Genomic DNA, 23,957 nt, shown 5'->3' with positions numbered 1-23,957 from the left:
GGTCGCCGGACAGGGGTCCATACCCACACTCGGTCCCCAGGGTGGTTGGTGACGTTTCGATGGCGGAGGTTGTAACGTCGTGCGTCTTCATCTTGTTGGCGACTGGTGTTTATGCGAGCTAGCTGACGAGCTTCTTCGGCGTATTGAGTGTATTCCTCAGCGTCTGGAGCGATTTCATTGCTTTGGTCACACGGAAGCATAGCATCGAGCATGGTTCGCACGTTGCGTCCGTAAACGAGTCGGAAAGGCGGAAATCGCGTTGTTTCTTGCGTTGCCGTATTGTATGCAAACGTGATGTACGGAAGAATTTCGTCCCAGGTTTTGTGTTGTACGTCAACGTACATTGACAGCATGTCCGCTATGGTCTTGTTAAGCCTCTCTGTCAGTCCATTTGATTGTGGGTGATAAGCCGTCGTTTTTCGGTGAGTTGTGCAGCTCAATTTAAAAATGTCCTCCATCATTCGTGCTGTAAATGACGTCCCTCTGTCCGTAATCACGCATGACGGGGCACCATGCCGTAGGACGATTTGGTGCACGAAGAACTGCGCGACTTCAGAGGATGTGCCACGGGGTAACGCTTTTGTTTCAGCATACCGAGTGAGATAATCTGTCGCAACTATAATCCATTTGTTCCCAGAGGACGACAAAGGAAAGGGTCCAAGAAGGTCCATTCCCACGAGGTCAAACGGTGTCTGTGGTGGTGCGATCGGCTGGAGCAGGCCTGCGGGTCTCACAGGCGGAGTCTTGCGACGCTGGCACTCACGGCAGCCTTTCACGTATCGATGTACACTTGTTGATAGTCGCGGCCAGTAATACTGTTGGCGTACTCTGGCGAGAGTTCGCGAATAGCCCAAATGTCCTGACGTGGGCTCGTCGTGGCACGCAAGGATGATCTCGTCCCGCATTTCGGTAGGAACAACGAGTAGGAAGGCTTTGTCGCTACCACGGGCGTTTTTCTTGTAAAGAATGCCTCTTCTTAGACAAAAAGAGGACAGTTCGCGAGCAATGTGTCGAGGGACCTGAGAGTTCCGGCCTTCCAGGGAATCAATAGCTGGGCGTAATTCGTCGTCTGCCCGCTGTTTTGACATAAATTCGGAATTGCTGACTGCTCCGAGAAAGGCATCTTCATCCTCGGAGCCCCTGACAGCGTGCCCCACAGGCGCTCGAGAAAGCGCGTCGGCATCTTCATGTTTGCGCCCTGACCTGTACACAATCGTAATATCGAACTCCTGCAAACGCAAACTCCACCGAGCGAGACGGCCGGATGGATCTCTGAGATTTGCCAGCCAGCAGAGCGAGTGGTGGTCAGTCACCACTTCGAAGGGACGACCGTATAGGTAGGGCCTAAACTTGGTCGTCGCCCACACGACTGCGAGGCATTCTTTTTCCGATGTAGAATAGTTGGTCTCGGCTCGAGAAAGAGTACGACTGGCGTAAGCTATTACATGTTCAATGCCACCGTGTCGTTGTACAAGGACAGCGCCAAGTCCGACGTTGCTGGCATCTGTATGAATTTCTGTAGCAGCGTCCTCATCAAAATGGGCAAGAACAGGGGCTGTTTGCATTCTCCGTCGTAGCTCTGTGAACGCTGCATCTTGTTCTGCGCTCCAAGTAAAAGGCACGTCATCCCGAGTGAGTCGCGTAAGAGGTTCAGCTATCTTCGATCGTCTTTGTCTTCTTCCACTCCCGGATCTCACCCAAGCATATCAGGTGGCAATATATTGTTACACATTTAAAAAAATTCATTTATCAAAACTGGCACTGTTTTTCAGAATCTCATCTCAATTAAATATATTCTGAATAAGCTGCAAAATGTGCAGCCAAGCTATTGACACTTTCCTCTCCATGGAAAAGTAGCACTTCTTAAGTGGGCCATGATTTTTTTTTTTTGCAATAACGGAACACGCAGCACACAAAATTTTGTAGTACAAATTGAAGAAGTAAATATTTCTCTTTCCATTAGTTTTAGTATCAACAACCATACATACTATTATACTGTGAAAAAAATTATTTGCACAAAAAACTTTTAAGAAAACCTTTTGACACTAACAAAACCATCCTGATATCTTTATGAATATGCAACCTGAAAAGTGTTCAGAATGTCCACGTTTTAAAACAGAGATTCTCATAGTACATAAACAATTTTCAACCTTCTGTGCTCAACAGAAAGAAATAAGTGACTTTTACAAACCATGCCGCAGAAAACCAGAGGATTATTGATGCAACTAAGTGAAGGTCGACAACTGGCCCTCCTGTTGCGAACAATACAACTTTCTATGTGGTAACGGGCAAGTGATGTGGAAACGTGGAGGATAGAAATTTTCACCTTTCGACTCGCAGATTTTGAGACAAGCACGAAAAAACAGTGAGGTTATCTGGGAATGAAAACATGACACTTGCTGAAGGTCACCTCTTTATGTTTCTGGCTGGGTTGACCAGTTCTTGATATCCATGTTACTGATATCTTGTGCAGTGAAGTTTTCTTGTGGGTTACTGATACTGCCAGCATTGAAAATTTTTGTGTAAGTGCACAGTCTCTATGCAGTCGCTGCGTGTGGAATTAACACAATGTAGGGAACCATGGCAGCTGACTTGGCAGCCTTTTCGGAATTTTCACTCGGTGAAAAACAAACAAAAAAGCATGAAAAACACCAATAGTAGTATTTCTGTTTATGCACTGGGTGATGCTTGTTGTCTGCTTCAAACCTTAGAAATTTGAGATTAAAATCATCAATAGCAGGCTATTGAATGTGTACAAGCTCTGATTGGAGGTTGTTAACGGCTAATTAGGTTAATTTGGGTGATCATTCTTATGGTGCACTTTTATTTGATACTTTTTTTTGGATAATGCCCAACTTTAAGAGTTATTCAGCTCCTTGATTCTGTGCTACTTGTCACAATCTAATTAAAAAAAAATGCTATTCCGGGTATACTTTGCCAGTATAAAAAAGATTGGTGAAGTGCACATCGTGTCTACAGTGTCGATGTGTTTAAGTCTTTCTTGTAAACCCTTTTTCTAACACTATTTAACATCTGGTCATTCAGGTGAAACTTGCTGACTACATTGGCAAATTTGTCATTCCTGTGAACTTCATGAAGTCTTGGCCTCCTAACCACCTGGCCATTCAGTTCGCTTCTATTCAGTACATTGACTGGAGGAAAGCACACGAGGTGCAACAAGGTACGTTTCCATTTGCTCATTTGTGTTTCCTACTCACTGAACAAGTAGACTCGCTAGATGCTCGATCCTTTATAGAGTAACATGAAAAACTGCACTCTGAAGAATGCTTATGTTTGTCTATTCTTCAGTGCCGTCCTTGTTTCAATCTCATTGTCGCTAGCCAACTAGCCTACTAGTATGTGTTAAGTTGTGTTAAGTGAATGAGTCAGGTTGTTTTTTTGTAATGTAGCACTATTATTTTTTTTTTAAAGTCTAGAAGAAGGGAATCCTTGGATGCTAATGCGCTTCGAAAAGGGGCATCATTAGTGCGAAGTTGCTATTGTCATTTTGCCTCAAATAGGGCTTGTCATTATCAGGACTACTGAAATATCATTGAAAGTTAGTATAGTGTAACGAAGTACACTGGGGTGAGAGAAAGGCACTAAAGAGTACTTCTATTTGCGCTCTGTTTATTTCCACTACGTAAGTGTATGTTTTCTGCTGTGGCAGCCCTATCAACTTGCCCAGGTACCCACTCTTCTAATTGAGAAGTGTTGTTCAACTTGTCAGACGTTTTATGCTTGAACAGTGAAGTGATGTCTGAAGCTCACCCTAATAATGGCCACCGAGCAGCTTGTGCTTATTAGCAGACATGTATGGCTTTGTTGTACGTGTCAGTAATGCGTAGCCATTAATGACGACTCTGTATAGCGCTGGCACCTTGTAAAGGGCTAGCAATGACCCCATGCCCTCTCCATGCTGTCTAGATTAGGCTGCTTTCATTGGCAGTTATCATGTTCGGCTATCACAAAAATTTTCCCGGTGGCTCACAATTCTGGATTATTGGCTAATATTACCTTACATTTAAACACTGCCAGGTGCACGTGAGAGTGACAATGAAGAAGAAGAAGGCATTCGAACATGGGAGAGCCGCTCTGTAGAACGTGTTGCCAATGATATCTATAGCATCCTGAGGCAATGCAAAGAACAAGTGGTGTTCAGTAATGCAATCAATGTAAGTCTGCTGCTTCTTTTTCTTTTAATGCGACACCTGAAAGATAATTTGGGGGAAAAAATATGCTTCTGCTATTGGCACATGGTTGCACCAACAGTTACTAAGCGCATTGTGGCAACTCTCACAAAGTCTAAGCGCATTGTGGCAACTCTTGCACCATATGTTCTGGTCAACACTGATTCAGGAGGTGGTTTTTTAACACTGTAACCTTCTAGTAGGAACTATAGAAGGGGAATACATTTCGGGATCTGGAGGCTTGCTTTTAGTGGACACGGCTGTACGAAGCCAAGAGACATTAAGGGGAGATGCGAGTAGAAAAACGCGAGTTTTTTCAAAATTACCGATTTTTTATTTTCGCCTGTTTTGATAAGATTAGTACCTCTACTGTTATTAAAAATAATACAGGCTGAGACTTAACTGGAAATGCTTTAAAATTGCATCTAAAGAGCACAAGGTGCCTGTTAAAATGTCCAAAGTGTGCAGTCTTCGAGCAACTTGCCGCCGATAATGTGCCGCCGCTCGCCATTGTTGATCACATGAGTCAAAGAGTCGAGCCTCACTCTTCAAATAACAACAGTTTCTCTCGCTGATGCAGCGTAAGAAATAATAAAAAGAAGCACTCTTCTGCGCGTTTTTCGAGCGCCGCGACTGGCTTATCACATGGTACGAATCGGGGACCGCCATTGGCCGCTGCGCGTCTGCATGTACTGTGAAACCTATTTGCGGGGTCCATGTCTTGTCGAGCAGCGCAGCTGAACAATGCTTTTCTCGTGTAATTATCTCCGCTATGAATGAAAAAAGGCATTGCTCGCAATTGAAAGCCGTTGTGCGGCGGGCTCTGTTGGAATAGGCTACGAGCAGCTGGTCCGATTTGCAGCAGTTGTTGGCTTGCAAAAGCCAATGCATCAAAAGTCATTCACACCCCTCTGCCGGAAAATTCGTAATGCGGCAATGGATGACGTCAGCGCCAATCTTGAGAGGCCGAAAGAGCTCGCAGTGAGAGAACTTAGCAGGGATGGCATTGCCATTATGTACGACGGTATGTGGCACAAACATGGCTGCAAAATGGCATGACAGTGGACTTAGTTTGGCTTTCGCAGTTCTGTCGAACTTCTTCCTAGCTTGCAGTTGACGCAAGGCTCTGCCAGATGGAGCGGAAGTTTGGCAAGCGTTTTATGGCCCTGTCTGTGAGCGAAATGTCTGTGAGGAGTCGGCTCGAAAAAGCCGAGAGGGACCAACTCATTGTGCTGGCGTATTTTAGTCGCAGTGGCCTCTACAAGAAGGATTGTTCTTTTTGGTGTGCAAATTTCATCTGATTTAATGATATCTTTCATAAATAAAAACTCAATTTTAACTTTAAAACTCGTTTTTCTCAAAACACAAGTTTTGCCATTTTTTTTCAATGTGCCCCTCCTTTTTCGGGCACTTCTAGTGCTCGGATCTGCATGAAATTTTGCCCAAGTTTTTCCCAAAGTATGAAAAATTTAATTATCTAGTTTAAATTTCAATATTTTATTGTATAATAAAAAATTGTATGTATACTTTTACTAGGGTAGGTGAAATGTGGACATTTTATGTTTATTATTTTTCACGCTTACTACATGTTTTGTATAAGCTTCCTGATTAGTTATTTGCACTCTACACTTTATTTGAAGCATTATGAACTATGAATGGTAAAAAATTACAGAAGTTTAGGAATGAAAAGAGGGGGGGCAAAAGGGTTAAGGTTTTCACTTTGTCATGTTGTAGACCTAAAAGTGTGTAACTTGCAAAAAAACTAACTATATATTTGAAATAAGCGTAAAAAGTTCCATAAACAGCTTACGTTTCATTGCTCTAGAGCGAATATTAAAAAAAAAAAGTGTCTTCGAGTAGCATCTCCCGTTAAGGCTAAGGAGAGCACTGAGGGTGTCTTATGAATTTCGAAATTAAAGTGTAAATTAAAGATAATGGAAAAAGAAAGTTTAATAAAAAAACAGTTTGCCACCAGTGGACACTGAACCCTTGACCTTTGCTTTACCATCATTGTAAGAGCATCTAAAGCCAAGTGCAAAACTGATCAAGTTCTATGTCAAACAAGTAAACATGCTTTCTATGCATTTGGCTGGTTAGGTTCTCAAACAGGCAGCTAGGGCTCATATCATATGCTTTAATTTTTTTAAATTCTAAACACTACAATGAAGTTTATTTTAGTCAACATATATAGTTCAGCTTTAACAGTCACAACAGTGATTGTCTTCTGTCAAATGTGTTAGGGAATGCACAGCCCCACTCTATTCGCTTTTTTTTATGACATTGAGACAATACATTTTCTAGATAAGGTTTGCTCACCTCAGTGCACTTCACTATCTTCTGCTTGTTGGAATTTTCAGTTCTGAATTTCACTGCAAGGTTAGGACACTGCCTGACTTCAGATCAAAGCTGGCTTTGTGTATTCCTCAGACCTAAGGCTTATAATCCATAGAAGTTTCAAAAATATACAACTACTTATGAACATTGAGAGACAGGTGTACAAGTTAATGTGGAAGACAGGGACTTGCGTTTGGCTGAAGCAACTGTATTTCATGTCTTCTCTGAGCCTGGAATAAGAGCAGGCTGTTAATGGCAGGTCAGACAAAACACTAAGTGATTGTACAACACCTTGGCTGGCATAAAAACTATCATGGGTTGGGTGGACCCTTGATAGAGATAATGGAGATACCTAATGTATACCTAAGGTCAACAGGTCAGGATTCGTAAAAAGCTTTCATATATGCCTAACGGAAACCAAAGTTTCGAAGCAGCCATGGTCCTTCTGAAAATTAGGACATGTTCACAATTGGGACACCAGTCAACAAAGGGGAAGCTTCAAAAGATAGCAAATATGTCTCGATGAACTCTGTTGAATCAGCGCTTAGAAAAAGTGAACCCAGTCGGGTAGAACTGCCTGTACACAGCGACTGTTCACAGATTACACACAACAGAGGTGCAGCTTTCAAAATGTTGGAGTTTATACAAGCTAACGTGCTAACGTGCTTCTTATTCTTGTTCGCAGTCACGGGCCCTCGTTGCACAAGCTGACAGTGCTACGCCATTACTTTGCCCAGATCATCGGCCTTTCATTGTGATAAGTGCTCATCCCCAGGACAAAGACTTTGTGAGTACTAGCATGAGTCGTATAAGCAATGTAAAAAAAAAGGGGGGGGGGGGGGGGAGGATTTAAGAAAAGATGCTACAGGGTTTCATATGCCAACTGCTGTAAAAGAATGTGTCATCTTAAGTTTCTCTTGACGAGTCCTTAACATTCTTTCTTCAAGGATACATGCTCATAGTGGTGAGCAAACAAATATATTTCCAGACAATGCAGCCTCCCTTTTACTTCCTCTATAAAGCTCTACAACAACCACGCACTTCCCAACTGTCCTGAATTTTTCGCAAGTTGGCGAAATTGAGCTAGGCAAAATAAACACAAAGTTTCGCTTGCTAGTTATTGATTCTTTCATAATAAGTCTTGTCAGGTTAAATGTATCTCTAAAGGACTTCAAACATGCAAAATCAGTAGGAGTGTTGCTGGGGATAAAAAAAATTTGGCAGATTTCACGTACCTTTGGAATCAATGTTAAGCGCAGCATGCGAAGGTAAGCTGACCGTGTTGTCAGAGGCTCCTTCAAACTTTCATCTGCTGTTACTTATAACTTTTGTGTTTGCTTCATGGTTCTTCCAAACATCAAACAGCTGGCTTGCTCACTGCCTGGCTCTGGGGTTTTATTTTGGCCAGATATACATGCTTTTTCACATTTACCGCACGCGCTTAGAACATTCTCAGCACGTCTGGTAATTATGTTTACTTATATGGAGCGCCTGTTTTTTTTACCACACGAGGGGTTGTTTATCGTGCACAGAATTTTTCACGCAGACATGGGGATCATGGAATTTGCTTTTAATCATCATGCAAAACCTGGAAAAATCAGGGAATTTATAAATTTCAAATTGGTAGACACCCTGGGTTCAAAATTCCAGAGCTCATTATTGTGGTGTCCCTCATAATCGTATTGTCACGAGCAAAATAACACAGACAGCCAGGAGTTGACGTCTTGCCCAGAACCAGACCAGGAAGCTGGTTTTGGGACATAAAACCCCAACAGTTATTGTCTCCTTTCTTTTTTCACATCAGTGTGGCCGCCTGCAGTGTCTGCTCGAGCGCAACTGTTACGAGGCTTGGTGTTCATTGGATAGCCTAGCAACGCCGTCGGGTCCGTCGGGTGCTGGGGGTGCATCCAGTCCAAGCAGTGCTGGCACCATCACACCGAGCACGCCCCTGCCTTCTTCAGTGCCAACATTTGGATCCCAGGACAGCCGAGGCACATCCGATTCCCAAAACATGGGACACAGTGCACCGCGCCCGCCCCCGTTGCTTCGAATTCCATCCTTCCAGTTTTCTTGTAGCATGGACACTGTTGGCAAGTGCACCCATTCGTACCCTGTGTTAAGTTGTGCTCCTTTTTTGGGCCTAGTAGCCAATGTTATGAATGCTACCCTAATGATGCTGGTGTAGACTTCAAGCCTGTCTAGTTTTACGAAACAGTTTTTTATCTATGATCTCATTTTCAGGAATAACTGCACTTCATACTGTCATACAGCTCCAGCTTGCATTGCCACATGTGTGATGTTTTATTTGCACACATTTCTGCTTCCAGGATGCTCATGTATACATTGGTATAGGTGCATATTACGAACACCAAGAAGTCAAAATTTCTGAACTCCCCAAATCTTTTTAAAGGGCCAGCAAACAATACCAAGGTCCAAGAATTGTTATAAAAAGAAAAATGTGCGATGTTACTTCGTGAACATGCTGCCGCAAGAATTTGGCGAATATGTGCTATATTAAGGAAGTTACAGAGGCTAGAACATCGCATTCAGTTGGTTTTAAATTTTTGCGCGGCCTGGCCATTCTTCTCCTTCGGAGGGAGGGGAAGGCGTGGTCGTTCGTCGTGACTCCACCCACTTCAGCAATGTGACAAGACGTGAACGATTGAGGTCATCAGCGAACTCGATCAGTTGCAACGCACTTCCGCTTGCTGCGATGCCTGGTTGCTTAATGTTTACCCGGTGCCGATGCTTCTCCGCAGCCCAGTCACTCGATTTGCAGCCGACTACGATTTGCAGCCGACTACGATTTGCAGCAAAACTGCGTTCCAAAACCCAGACATGAAGTTGGCTAGATTTTTCTGGAGTTCGATTTTTTTTGGGGGGGGGGGGGGGAGCAGACTGTCGTGCTAACTGGGAGCAGCAACACAAAAAGCAAATGATGCACTTAATAGTGTGTGTGCTGATCAACAGGTGGTGCGACAATTTGTTCGTTCACAAAAACTGGGTCAGTGAAGTGTCCCGATTTCGATGCATTGAGTCTATGGGGAGTTTCGCAACTGGTATGATTGAATAGCTCTGTCGTAGTTGTGAGTGAGACAGGAACTGTTGATACTTCACTACTGTTTGTTGAGACCTGGTTTAGACCAATCGACAAGCTGCGTCACGTCGCCGATCGCAGAGTTGTCATCACTGCTCGTGCAAAGAGCATTGGTCAGGCGTAGGAAAGGAGCGCAGGAATCGTTTTTATTAATGGAGGCTCTGCGCAGCACGCAGCTCTGTAATATACAGAAAACGTGATCACTGCGGTCTACTCTACGAATTACCGAGCTTGTTTGGCGGGTGTAAAAAAAAAAAGTCGGAGCCTCTTGACTGGCCCTTTAAAGTAATGTCATTCTTTTTTTTCGACCCCTTGGTTTTTCCTCACTTCTTCTCTCTTTCGTGCTCCCTCCTTGACTGTGATGCCACCTGCACTGCTCCAGTGTAGCAGACTGAATTTCGTAGTGTGAATGCGGGCACAGTAAGGCAGTGTGCTACAGGCATTTGCACTTGCGGTCTGGCTGCTGGCATAGTCATTTGCAACACAGTAGTATTTTTCTCCGGCGGGTTATACAAATTTATTAACTGCCCTTTAGCATATTTGGATAACTATTCCACAATGATAGTTTCTAAACTAGCATAGAGGAGGCTCATGACATGCCTGAAGGTTGTACACTACAATTCAGCTCACAACTTTCGTAAAGAGCGCGTATCACCAGGTCCTGTTGCAAATAGTTGTAAAGAACACATTGGAGGGTGAACGCTAACGTCACAGTATACAGCAGACCTTCTGAAACCTAGACAATGCTCACGGATATTGCAAGGTGAATTTGCAGGTTGTACAGTCGAGCCCGCTTATAACGAACCTGAGCGTGACGCGGCATCCATTCGCTGTATTTCGAAGTTCGTAGTAAATGAAGCACAGCTTTTAAAGAAAGTTGCAAGTGAGAACACAAGCGTATTGCCCCAAAAAAGTCTGTGATTCACGTGTTTCAAAGAGAAGGAGCGATAAGGGCGGTGTCGAGTTCATTTAATACGGCACGGTGCTCGTTAGCCGAGGCCCGTGGCATAAGCTGCATGAGGCACTGGCACCAAAGTTTCGTCGTTCTCCCAATCCGATTCCTCCAAATCGCTCTCGCCACATACTTCATTCACAATGCCCCAATCCGTGCACGGTTCCGCAGTGTTGGCATCATCATAGGCCGTAAATAAACCATCGCAACAGATATCCCACCCGCTCTTCCAGGTCGGAGTCAACGACGCACTGCCACAAATCGCCGCTGCAGCTCGGAAGCTTCAAGCTCGGCATCGGACCTGACGTCGACGAAGTCGGTCTCGCGAAAACATTTTCGCGCGCATGTAGTCGTCACTGCCGCCCACGAAATATTCACCATCTCCACAGCTGAATACCGGGACGCCTAAAGCGATAAGTTGGCTGCCAGGTGGTCAACAGCTATGAGCAAGCGCTTGGCGATACGGCACCTAACGCGCAGATTACACTCAAGCTAAGCGGTCACACTTTCGACATTTTGTTGAGCGGCAGGAAAAAGCGTGCTAGTCCTCCCGTTGGCCATCATGACCACACATGCACACCAAGAGCGAGCAAGACACGCACACGCGACACACATGCCAGAACACGTGGAACAGCTCTGGGCCTGTTTCTACTTAAAAAACGAAACTAATTCGAGCCAGCGTGGCGGGCGTCGCGGAGCGGTGGAGACGGGCGAAGGGGTTGTGATCAAGAAAGGAGAGCAGACTTGCGAGAGAAGGGCAAGGAGTTGCGATATAGAAAGGGGAGGATGCAGCGGGAGGGTGACCTTGAAAACCAAAACACACGGGAAGGAGGCAGGATAGCTTGCTTGGAAGATGCGCGAAACTCGCACGTGGAAAAACTTGGAAAGAGTGCCTGCGTGCGTAGAAGTCAAAGCATGGCCGCCTGGATTGGTGCGTGCGGCATTGTTCGAACAATCGGCGGCCGCGGTAAAAAAATAGTTTTGTTGCACCAGCGGGTTTGCGTGGCCTCACGAACTTCGATATTTCGCGATTCATTCCGCGCAATTTAAGAGCCGTTTTCGCACTTCCGCATGTGCGCGGAAGGCATGCTGAGCCGAGTGCGAAGTGATCGAGAACAAGTCTTAAACACCAAACGAATCGCAAATTATCAGAGCCAGTGGGGTAGCGTACGCGCGTGCACTAGACGCAGACTATCGAATATGGTTGGTGGCCGACGATGTTGGCGAATGGTCTGGTCACTCCAGGCCGGCGACGCCAACGACAGTACCAGCGATCAAAAACGGGGTAGATGGCCGACCGGTCTTCGAAAGATCGGTGGAAGTGTGAAAACACGGGCCTCGTCTGGCGATGCGGGGTGCTCAGAGTAGGGGGGGGGGGACAAAGGACAGAGGGGTGAGTAACAAAAAGTGGTCGGGGAGAGCGGCAACTAGAGGGTCGCAGAGGCAGGGTCGGTATTTAACAATAGAATGTATGGGCACCTCGCCGATGCCTGATCGGTGATCGAAATTGGTTTCCCGGGAAGTCGGCAGATTGCTGACTCCATTTGCTGTAACCGATCAGCGGCGCTCGGAGACGTAAGTGCGATTTTGTGCCATTGAACCAATGTATATTTTCACGGTTACTGGATATTGTTCGTTTTAAGTGGGGCCGTTATATGTGGGCTCGACTGTATCAGTTGTGACACATGAAAAGTGGCAGGAAGAACAAGTGGCAGCCGCTCCAAGTGTTCAGAGGGCGTCCAACAGTTTTAGTACCTATGTGTGGCAATGTTTGTACCAAGCATGCTCAAATGCACAGCTGGTAGGTCCTGGTGCTATTATGTCTTTAACGCTTCAACACATACAGCAGTGTGTTTTGAGAAATTGCATGCGTCTCCAATGCTCATGGCGTTGTCTTGCGATGATCTTACCACTTGTCACGGTCCAGCCTACAGCTTGTGCAACAGCGCACAGTATACTTTTTATCGCAAATTCACCGCTTGACCAGGCTAAAACCTTCATTAGCTGCAAAAGCTAATTACGTAGCAGAAAGAGCTAGAGATTTACAATGTTAATTTGCACCCAAGACTTACGCTTTATCAAAAGAACTGTGCTCAATTTTCAAATTTATGAAATGAAATTTTTGCTTGTGTTCACATGTGCCTGTAAATTCGTTGATCTAAATTTTTAGTGTTAAGTGCACGAAGCATAATCACTACTTTCGAGCTATTTGGTGGGTAGTACACAAAAAGCAGAATGTGTGTAATTGATACGAAGTAAATATGCCGGAGAAGCTGTGTTAGAGGGTCGAAGAGGAACAGCAATGTGCTCAGTGAAATTTCATTTGTTTACAGTGGTGTAGTGTGTAGCTAATAGCGCGAACCTTGGCACATACTGCATTGAGATTTTTAAAACTTGACTTGAATCGGAGATATTGTCCGTAATTTCTCCATTCCTATTTGGTGCATTCATATGTCTAAGAACTCTTCACACCTACAGGATGGTCTTGCGAGTAGATATTTTTGCCATTGATAAGTCTGTTGTAGCATATGAAAGCGCAGCACCCATTGGTGATGAAAGCGATCGCATTCTTGCAGTAAAACTTATGTTGCGACCTACGTGCAAGGTGCAGCAACTGCATATACACACGACACTTGCATTCTCTGCCAGTGCGTGGGCATATCTAAAACGAAGATGCCAGTCAAGAGCCATCTCTTGACTCTAATCAAACCAACTCTGCGCACGGTCCCACGTGACATTAGTCGGTCAAAAGCGATGCGGCGTCAACCTCGGAGAAAGCAGGTGATGGAGAAGAGAGAGGAGGTGTGCCTTCTTCAAAGCGTGTCACTACCTTACGATGTTTCCGACGCTGAAACACGGTGTGTTTTGTAATAATATCATGGTTTTGGGATTGGGATATTAAACCCCAACACTATTATTATTATTATTATTATTATTATTATTATTATTATTATTATTATTATTATTATTATTATTATTAAGAATGCACTTTGGTTATTCATTAACGCTGTATGTCAAGAAAACAAAAAATTATTTTTATTCATGATATCTCAATATTAAGTCAGTACTCCTTTAACATGCTCAGGCATAGAACAATACAAGAGCCTCCAGAATTTCGCCTCCATTGACATGTGATCACCCGCCCCCCCGCGGTGGTCTAGTGGCTAAGGTACTCGGCTGCTGACCCGCAGGTCGCGGGATCAAATCCCGGCTGCTGCGGCTGCATTTCCGATGGAGGCGGAAATGTAGGCCCGTGTGCTCTGATTTGGGTGCACGTTAAAGAACCCCAGGTGGTCGAAATTTCCGGAGCCCTCCACTACGGCGTCTCTCATAATCATATGGTGGTTTTGGGACGTTAAACCCCACATATCAATCAACATGTGACCACCCTGGCTGAGGTCTATCCCACATCAGTTGTGGGGCAAAATAATATAGCAGGTCGTGTAAATGCACAGTTCGTTTGGTCAGGAGATTCAAACTAACGCCGCCGCACACGCGCGTTCAGACAGCCAAGGTGTCAAGCGCAACATGCATGGCAAGTACGCAGTACTGTTCTCAAACAGTTCGCAACACTTTATTGCCTGCGGCAAACCCAAAACGCTGTACAGCACCTGCTACAAAAGGCGGCGAGAAAGCAAAGGAGGCTTATCCACGCCACAAGTTAAAATACAAAACACGGGTGCCGCAAGCATGTCTCTGTGGATAAAAAAGGCTCATGCCGACATGCCGCTGAGGGAAACGGGCCCTCGTGACTATGCTGCGGGCTCTCATGATCAGTGACTGCAGGGCCCGATCGCTCGAGCAAGGGCAAACTCCGCTCGTGTTTGCTTTGAGATGTACAGATCGGTGTAGTACGACCACATACGAATACAGCGCACCGCTCTTCAGCTTAGCGATCGGAAAGGGCAGCGAAAGGTAAGCGTTCAGCGTGAACGCAAGGCACCATTGGCGAACTTATCCGGGCGAACTCCAAGAACAAATGAGCCAACAGACGGGAAATTAAAGGTGTCCTAACCTTTCACTGCCCTAAGAGATTCTCTCACTCCCGCGTGGCGTGCGTGTGAAACGTATCGTGAGACTCGAAGCGCAGTGCCGCAATTGAGATCCGGTATGATCCAGTGCCAGGTGAGAGAGATCGTCACTCCCGCTCTTCTAGCACTGTCGGACCGCGGAAATGACTATGCCATTTCTGCGGTCCGACACTCCCAAGTCATGTTTCTGCCGTTCTCACTCCCAAGTCATGTTTGGGAGTGAGAACGGCAGAAATAGGCGAAAAAGCCTGCGCAATGGAAGGGAGGCTAGCCTCGATTCCCACACCGTTCACCCTTGAAACTCAGCTTTCCTTGATTTGCTGGTATGGCATATCAAAACACTGAAAAATGAAATTGACTGCCATGATTTGTTTAAACGCTATTATGTTCAAAAGCTCGTTTCACAAAATCTTGGCGTCAGCAGCAGCGTTTGTGTGGGAATTGTTGGTGTTAAGCGAAAAATCGTGTCCCTGACCGAAAATTTGAGAAGGGTGCATATGAAAGAAATAACCAAAATTTCCACATTTGAGTGAACATTGAACCCAGGTCATCTGTGTAGCAAGTAGGTGGTTTACCACAGAGCCACAATATTTGTTGAAACTGCGCTGAGAAAAAAAAATGCTATACGAATGTCATGTAGGAGAAGGAGCCTCCCTAACGCATTATATATTGCATGGCAGAAGTGTAGCATTGTGCCAGGCATCAAAAGATGTGAATTGTGCAATGAGTGGGTGTTTTAAAGACCCACCCACTCAGACATATTTAATCAGTATCAGCAGCAGAACCATCAACGAAGTGAAAAGCTGCGTAGGTTCACGTGCTGTCCTAAGGACGCATCGTGGGTCCTTTGCTGATTTGCTAAAGGAATTAATATGGTGTAGTGGGCACTTAACACTGCTTGTAATAGACATTGAATAATACCTTGAAATGGCCAATGTTATGTGTATAGTCGTTCGTTTCCTTACAGCACGGGTAAGGCATGAACTGAAAACCGAACCAGCCTAGCAGTTTCGAAGGCGATGCACACGAGGCTCGGTTACGCTATCACGATCTTCTGTTGGAGGTGAAGTTAAAGTGTCCCCCAACCTTTTTGTGTACCTTTGTTTTCCTTTTGTGCAAAAAGTTAGTACATATGCGACTCCTCAAAAAGAAGCAGGGCAGAACAATATTGAGAGTACAATTCAATTGCTTTTATGTATCGCTGAATACAAAATTTTGATCTCATTGCTGGCAAAATTATTTGATATTGCTGTAAAGTTTAGGCCTTAATAACTTAACCTGCTTGGTATTAGAGTAGTACATGCAGAATGTTATAGAGTAAGAAGCTCAAACTTGTGCATCATCCTAGGTTTCGTAGAATTTCATGAGCTTTCTCGACAGATGAAAGCTTATACTATTGTTCAAATGCATTGGTTTTGCAAATTCTACTTGTTAAAACTGGAATTTTAATAGAACCTATATATTGGTCTTTTTCTTTCAGACAGTGACAGCATGTCAAACAAGGAAAGCAATCGGAAGTATGAGTTTCGGAAACAGGTGTTGCGGGCAGAAGTGGTTATTATTGTGCTCTCGGAAAGCTACCTGGAATCCAAGGCATCCCAACAGCAGGTCACTTATATTTGCTTTTTTTGTGTTTATTAGAACATTCTCTTGGTTTGCTTGCTGTTGTAGCTGTAGCAGTCAAACGAGAGGAGCATGTACAGATAGTGAATTTTAAAGGAGGTTCGCATGGTACAGCTGTATGATTGGTCTTGCCCATAAGTGGTGACATCCGGGATCTGATTGGTCCGACAAATGTGTTATGTGTTTCCATATGGTGTCTTTCTGGTCGAACCACATTGTTGTGTGGTGATAGGTAATGTATGGGCGTGTGTATGATTTTGAAAGCTGCGGACTCTATTCAGAGAAAAAAAGTAATTTTGAATACGGAACGCTAGTACATCATCTTAGCTTTTATTTCAGAGGTATAATGAATAAGGAAAAAAATTTATTGATTGAGTATTGAGGAGCATGTGACTAGAAATGAAGTTTTGTGTTGAAAAATGCGATCTCTGTCACTAGACATAGTGCTCATTCTTGCTCTCGATGAGATCTTTGGATTTGTTCGACTTACCATTATATTCACTGCGTCTCACCTCCTTTGTTCTTCTACAGGCTTGCTACTGTCTTCTGCGAAAGAAAGTGGTAGTTGTGGGCTGCACCGAGAAAGAGGTGCCAGTATCAATCCAGAAGCGCTTGCAATTCGCAACTATCGTGAACAAAGTGAGTCTGGTGATGGAATTTTCTGTATTCAGTTTATTGATAAGTTTAGGCATATTTTTTACGCATTTAGAAATAGGAAGGTAAGCAATGTCTCATGTTCTGTCTTCTCTTTTGATGTAGCAGGAATCTGATGACTGGGAGTGCCAGTTGCTGGAAAGAATCAGCAGGCTCCTGAAGCAACCTGAAAAACCAGTTTTTGATGCAACTCTGGAAGAAGCGACATATTTGGTATGCTTACGTTGCGATTGCTTTTTTCCCGCGGAGCACAGGCTTCGAAATTTTTGTTTTTGCTTTGGAAATGTTATACAAACCTATTTTTTTATGGCAGAAGTGTTTATATAGTGTCATGGTAGGGTTCTGTTGAAGGGATAGTTGGTACGTGTTGCATTGAAGTAAAAAAACAGCATGAAGACTGTTCCTCCTCCCCCCCCCCCCAAAAAAGGCACATAATACGAGCATGCAAATAGCAAGTGAGCACCCCTTTTTGTGCAGCAAGAAAATATATAGAAAGCAAATGTCACAAAAGAAAAGGCATGGCTCAATAACTGCACAATTATAAGGTTAGACAGCAACATCACTTTTGCCTCATATCAGAACAGCATTAACTAACGTGACCGATACACAACCTCTTTTCCAGGAAAAGCTACCGATGGTTCACTGATGCACATGTTTCCCTCGTTTTTGTTTTAAAGACCTTCATAGATATTGTACTGTCTGGCTTTATAGATTTCACTGATTTTTCATGTTACTATAAAGAGGAAAAGCAGAAGGCCTGGTCAAGAGTTAGCTAGCGAAGGCTGGTAAAGGTGTCTGTCTTCTTCTTCTGTACTTCTCAGTGCCCATATGTGATGCTACCTGGGCGTTCGACCTTGTGCTTCGAAATACTTAAGATAAATTGCCTCACTCAAGACACCGGCGCTGTGGCTGTCATTGCAGGAGAAGAAGCTGCTGACAGAGCTGCCACAGTCGGACTACCGGGTCTACGTCACTGGTGGAACCCATCTGACTTGCAAACGTTCTGAGAGCATCTGCTGGTTTGTAGTCGAGCCTTCATCTTAATGTTTAATGCTGGCGGGGAAAAAAGGGGGTCACCCAACGTGACGGTAGTGCAGTGTTTTCAACCGAGAACACTCTAAATGCAATATGTCCGGCTTTAAAAAAAAACACCTGGAGAGGATGGAGTGTTTTGAACATACTCGGGGCTCTTGGAAAAAAACATGAAATGCAGTTTGCTTTCCTGTAACCGAGGGGGCTGCATACAGTGTTTCTTTTGTCTTTGGAAGGTGTTACAGTGTACAAGCGTGTCATCGTTCGGCTCAGGGAGCAACATACGTTGCTGAAAGGGACCACACGTTCTCATCTTGCACTAGATTGCCGTGGACATGAATGTGAAGCTGTTGTGTTTGGTTATGGTAATCGAGTAACATGCGAGATTACAGAAGTTGATATAGAAAAAAAGGCAAGGCATGTGTCAGATAACGTTCGTGGAGTGTACTTGACAGCGATTATAATCTGTTACAGAAACATGGTGTCATATCACGAATGAATTTCATGTGCTTGCACAAGTGGCACATTGTGCATAACTAACGGCAATTTTTCTTTTTTGCAGTCTCAGTTCTAAATTTTCAGTTTAAGGTCAGAACTTACCCTGTCTGTTATTTTTACCTTTCTTCGTTTTTCAGCACTGGACAGTGAGTTAATCAGGTCACACATCTTTTGCAGACTTCCGTGCTTTTAAACACTTTCCATGTCTACTGGCCTGGCCACTGCGGCCAGTTGTTCTTTCGCTACCTTTCATTCTTTTTCTTTACTATTTCTTCATAATCAATACAGTGAAGTTGAATTATTTTCTCAGTGCTTTTCTCAGTTTTCCTGACCTCTCAGCTTCATTACATTTACGACTGACAGTAGTTTAGCCCTTCAATTCTTTTTTGATTTTTACCTGTTCTTGCACTTCATTACCAAGTCATACTTATTGTACACTTTATTGATAGTAAAGAAAAATGTGACATTTCTTATATTTACCTTTCTTGTACAGTGCCATTGGACAGGAACTTGCCTCACTGAAGTTTGTCAGCCTCTGCACAAGTGGTTTCTTTGGCGTTGAAGAACAAGTGGCTAGGAGCTTCTGCGAAGAGCGATCCTTGACAGAGAAACCTTTTCACCGAGTCTTTCATGTTGTTCCTGAGAGGGACAAGAAGGTGTGTGTGCCACCTTATGAAAACTTGCTTTTCGCTCTGGACAAATCTATTATCCCATTATTTCAAAGCATGTGCTGCTAGGTCTTATTGTGTTAAAAATTAAGGCTGTTGACTAGAGCTGTGCGCATAGCAATATTTTGGATGTGTAGCAAACTCAAGTATTAAAGTGCGAGTGTGAATCAAATGTAATATTTTCTCATATTTCTGAAATATTTTAAAAACATCGAAGTGAAGTTGTAGAAAAAGAAGAGTTAGAGAGGATTCTGTAGCGTATTTTTATAAGACACCAGCACGCAAGCGTTTTCTTTATTTTTCTAGGTTGATGCGCTGGTGGCATTGTGCTTCATTGTGGTGTTTTCGAGAATGAGGCAGCTCAGAGGCTGAATTGTATTTCTGCATGTGACTTGGTGCAACCAAAGTCTTGCCAACAACACTTTACATGTGAAGGGCAAAGATGAAATTTCCTCGGCCTCTCCTGCTCGTTCAACATCTGTGGACCAACTAATGTGGAGGAGAACGGTGTCCTCTCTTCAAGTCTGGAGTTCCACATCTACCTTGTAGACGCCAATACATGAGGACATCTGAAACTTTTCATGCTAAAAATCTTTGGCATATATTTTTTTTTACCTCCTGCCCAAATTTCAAGTTCAAAACAGCATTGAGCCCCTATCTTTGCCACATCTATCATCTCCATGTTCCAAACCAAGGTTTTCTTGAGGCTTGTGCTATGAATTTTGAGGTTCGAAGTGAATGGTGATTTCGGTTGAATAATTTTGAATCGAATTCAAATAGTATATATATATATATATATATATATATATATATATATATATATATATATATATATATATATATATATATATATATATATCACATCATAAAGGAAGGAAGGGCATATTTGTCATGACATAACTAACTTCTGCAATATTTTTGAAGGATTGAAATAGGGCCTGTGTATTTGCTATTTTATTGCATTTAAAAAAAGTGGAAACAACTTTGAATAGTTGCAGGATTTTACTTTCAGTAGAATGTAAGTGAAAGGCTGTAAAATATATCACTTTTTAAAGTTCGTAAACTTGGAACATATGAGTCAGTATAGCAAGCTTTTAAATAAATAAAAAAATGAATTCATGTCAGGGTAATATTACCATTTAACATTGAAGTGGGGCAACGTGGCAGTGCGGATTTGCCTTGGATATTTGTTTTCACAGCTTATCATCACTTCACTGCAGTGAAACCACATTTATAAAGTGGTAACATGCAAATTTATACTATACACCTGAATGTGTGCTTTCACAGCTTAGCATCGCTTTACTGCAGTGAAACTATCTTTACAGTGTGTCACATGCATTTAATTGTTTGTTTTAAAATATTCGAAGTTTTTCATAATTTAAATTTGATTCGAAGCGAATTTGAATACTGTATTATTCGTTCGAATATTCGAAGCTTTTGAACATTCGCACCAACCTAATTTCGTGATAGGAGGCTTTGCCGCAATATGAGTGTGTGAGTAGGAGAAGCATACTAAAAAAATCTTAAGGGTTCACTATCAAGCAGACATTGACTGTACCTGTAGGTTTGAATAGTGTTGAATAGTTCGATTCCAGTGAAAATTGAATCAAATAGTAAATGCTATGCGAAAAATATTTGAAATTTTGAATATTCGCTCACCCCCACTGTTGACAGAGTTTGGTGGCTGGTGTAAATCTCATGGTACAGACAAAAAAAAAAAAAATTGTTCTGCCCTCCATAAGATACCTGGCATAGAAAGATGCAAGACAATGCATTTCTGAAAGTCCACTGTTGCCGAATTCAGAGGTGCCACCTCCTCCCCTCCTCCCTATTCATCCCTGAGATAAAATTTTTCGCTGCAGCACAGGTGTGATGTTGCTACTAGCTAGTTAACTCGCTGGAATATTCAGCAACAAATCTGATGGTTTTGCAAGGCCGAACAAAGACACTGATTTTGTACGTGTATTGTTATATTGAAGTATGTATTCTTCGTATTTTGTTCATGGGCTGGTGTATGCAGTAAATCCCAATCATGGACATGCTGTGCCTTTACTACAGTGAATTTTTATGGTATCTGTCGTTTAGCTTCTCCTAAACAAAGTACAATTTCAATTAATGAATCAGCAATTGATGTTGTTAGATCAAGACTATGTTCAATTGAAGTTCATACTTTTATGCAAAATGTAGCCTTCAAAAACAACGGCAAGAATGTAAGCTTTTAAAGACTACATGTGGCTGTTGGCGGCAAAAAGAAAAAAAGTGGGCATATTGGCAATACTGTACGGCATTGAAATATAATCATCCTTCTCTGCACGCATGTCGCAAGGTTGGAATCCACAAATCGGGGTTGCAAGTGCAAACGCCATTTGAGGCCCAAACTGTCAAGTGGACTTTAGATAGGAAGTGACAAGGGGATGGTACTAGTTTCGACTGTGTGCCAGGAGCCCCATAATACTGCCTCATGGGCCGCAGGTTGCCGACCTCTTGCTTAGAGTACAAGAGTTGGTTTCATTCTCTCCTGCTGTCTTTACGACTAATCATGCTTACTGTTTGACATGCGGCGATAGCAAAAACGTCATATCGGAAGCTGGCGCACGACAGGTGCAACACAGAAAGCGGGACTACGCCATGGAACTGCACTGTGCACAGACAGCAGGGTGATGCGCGCACCGTTGTTCCAGCATGTCATGAATCGGCTGTGTGCTCTCCTCCAAATCCACTGCCAGAGAATATGCCGCTCAGCTTCAACAACCACTCTCTGTTGCACGGCGCGTCATTTCAAAGATGCGATTGCAAAAAAGCACACGCATCTCAACTACATGACAACTGGCTGTAGCAAAAGTTTCAATTTATCACTTCAGTCTTCCTCAGTGGTAGCACTGAAACTTCGCTGAATTGAAATCGCAGATAAGCATGCGTCTTTACGCTGAGGATCAAAGTGCATGGTGTTTAATCAACATAAAGTTGTAAGAAGTGAGGTACTTCATTAAAAAGATGATTTTTTTATATCAAGGTTTAACTGGAATAGCATGCCACTCACATGCTTTTGTGAAGCCGGTATATCAACATGTGGTGCTTATACCTCGGTGCTGTTTTACAGGCCCGTCACATTATTTTGGGGGGTTTCTTTTCTGTGTGTGAAAGTCGCTATATGTCTGTGAAGGTACACAATCTAGAGCTGGCAAATATCTGGGCACACATAGCATATTGTGCGTTTTATGTTTTCATAGGACTGGAGCAAGAAAGCTTATCAAAGACCTAATGGCACGTTCGGTGGCATCACTCATGGCCAAGTGAAAGTCGTCGGGGGCTCCATGGCCGAGAGGGATGCCGTGATTGCCCGTGTGTTCGACGTCTGCATTGTGATAGAAGGTATGGCAGCTTTGAGAGATCAGGTCAGACGTGCAGAGATCTGCTAGAGGTGGTGGAAGTATGATGAAAGAGAACAAATTTCGGTCCTTTTGTTAGTATTAGCACAGAACTACAAAGGAAACTAGTGTTGGATTGTAAGGAAGCATTGCAGCTGAAGAAAAAAAAAATTGGCCCGTTCCAGGAGTGAGGTTATCTGATTCATGTAGTTGCTCTACCATCTGTTTTGACCTTGAGGCTGGCTTGCTGCTGAGTTTGCTTAAATTATGAGACAAATGTTTTGAGTGCTTATGACTTATGAATAGTCTTTCATCGGCTGTTTACAGTTTTGCAGCAGTAGTGTCCGTTTAAACAACTTGAATGTTTTATAAACATGGTAGTTAAATCAAAACCAAGTTCAGCCTTCATACAAATCGAATTCCAGGTATTTTGCCCATTGATCTTTATCCACAGAAGTGGCAACATGCTGATTATCTTGAATTATTGGGAAGCAAAGATCAGATTTTTTAAACAGCAAGTATTCTGTTTTGCCCACTTAAAAAGTAATCAAAATTAAAATAAAATTACTTAAGTTTTAGGTCTTAATGTTTATAAAAAAACTGGTGGCAAAGTATCATGTAGAATACTGAACTATACTGTATTCAGCCTACAGTTAAAAATACCTCGAAAATTTAGTCAGTACAGTATACGAGCTTATCTCAGTTCAAATAATTGTGGTATCTTTTTTTCAGTTAAATTTTACAGTAATATTACTTTGTTAAAGTGTATGAATATTTGTGATAAAAAGTTGAATTCCAGGCCGGTCTTGAAATTGGGTGCCTTACTATTTGGAAACTGTTGGAATAGTATTCGATTTGGTATGATAACTGTTCTATTTGTATTCCAGTTCCAAATTTCACTATTTGCACACCCCTAGAAAGCATACATATTTACTATATCCCGCTTTTTTTAGTATGTACTGTAAACTTCGTTGTTTTGACGTAGCAAGAGAAATATTCTGTGAGTGTGGGTGTGTAAAAAAGCAGGGCATTAAGTGCAGAGAGTCCATTGGTTTGCCTGGTGTTCATCTTATTTTACAGGTGGTCTTAACACAGCTAGAAGAGTAGCAGAGTTTGTGTGGAATGACAAACCAGTGATCCCAATTGTTTCCACTGGAAGAGCTGCTGCTGGGAATTTCAACCCTGGTGTTGGTGTAGACACTAATGCATTGAATGCGATATGGGAGGTAAGAACTGGTGTTTCTTTTCTTATGTTTTGGGTAATGGCCTGCTTCTTGCACCTGAGTGTATACGTGCGGGACTCGCGCAGTAGTGACGAGGGGTCGTAAGGTGTCAATGAATGTCGCACCACATATCGTATACTTTTGCTCCAAGAATGGTACCCTTGGGAACTAAACTCTGGCATCTATCGTTGCTCCTGGAATATGACGTGAAGGTTGTGTTATATTTAAGCAAATATACCTGTATTCTTTGATTTATATGTGCTCTAAATGGTCCCAGGTAATCAAAT

At 43.1% G+C, this 23,957-nt stretch overlaps 1 protein-coding gene across 2 annotated transcripts in view; it reads left to right on the top strand.

Moving 5' to 3' along the window:
- The window catches only part of LOC119170210 (uncharacterized), a 40,743-nt gene that overhangs the window by 15,890 nt on the left and 896 nt on the right, over nt 1-23,957 (top strand). Inside the window, exons 8-18 of one of the 2 annotated variants that reach the window (XM_037421298.2) lie at nt 3,046-3,181; nt 4,039-4,175; nt 7,210-7,311; nt 8,329-8,614; nt 16,085-16,212; nt 16,759-16,866; nt 16,990-17,094; nt 17,803-17,900; nt 18,905-19,067; nt 22,310-22,451; nt 23,528-23,673. In XM_037421298.2, the coding sequence (XP_037277195.2) occupies nt 3,046-3,181; nt 4,039-4,175; nt 7,210-7,311; nt 8,329-8,614; nt 16,085-16,212; nt 16,759-16,866; nt 16,990-17,094; nt 17,803-17,900; nt 18,905-19,067; nt 22,310-22,451; nt 23,528-23,673 (1,551 nt within the window). Of the gene's footprint in view, nt 1-3,045; nt 3,182-4,038; nt 4,176-7,209; nt 7,312-8,328; nt 8,615-16,084; nt 16,213-16,758; nt 16,867-16,986; nt 17,095-17,802; nt 17,901-18,904; nt 19,068-22,309; nt 22,452-23,527; nt 23,674-23,957 lie in introns of both variants that reach the window. The other variant, XM_037421297.2, reaches the window with a different exon arrangement.

The sequence above is a fragment of the Rhipicephalus microplus genome, chromosome 2 (assembly GCF_043290135.1).
Source record: "Rhipicephalus microplus isolate Deutch F79 chromosome 2, USDA_Rmic, whole genome shotgun sequence".
Classification (NCBI taxonomy): Eukaryota; Metazoa; Arthropoda; class Arachnida; order Ixodida; family Ixodidae; genus Rhipicephalus; species Rhipicephalus microplus.
Note: the sequence above shows the minus strand (reverse complement) of the source record. Positions and strands in the feature narration are given on the sequence as shown.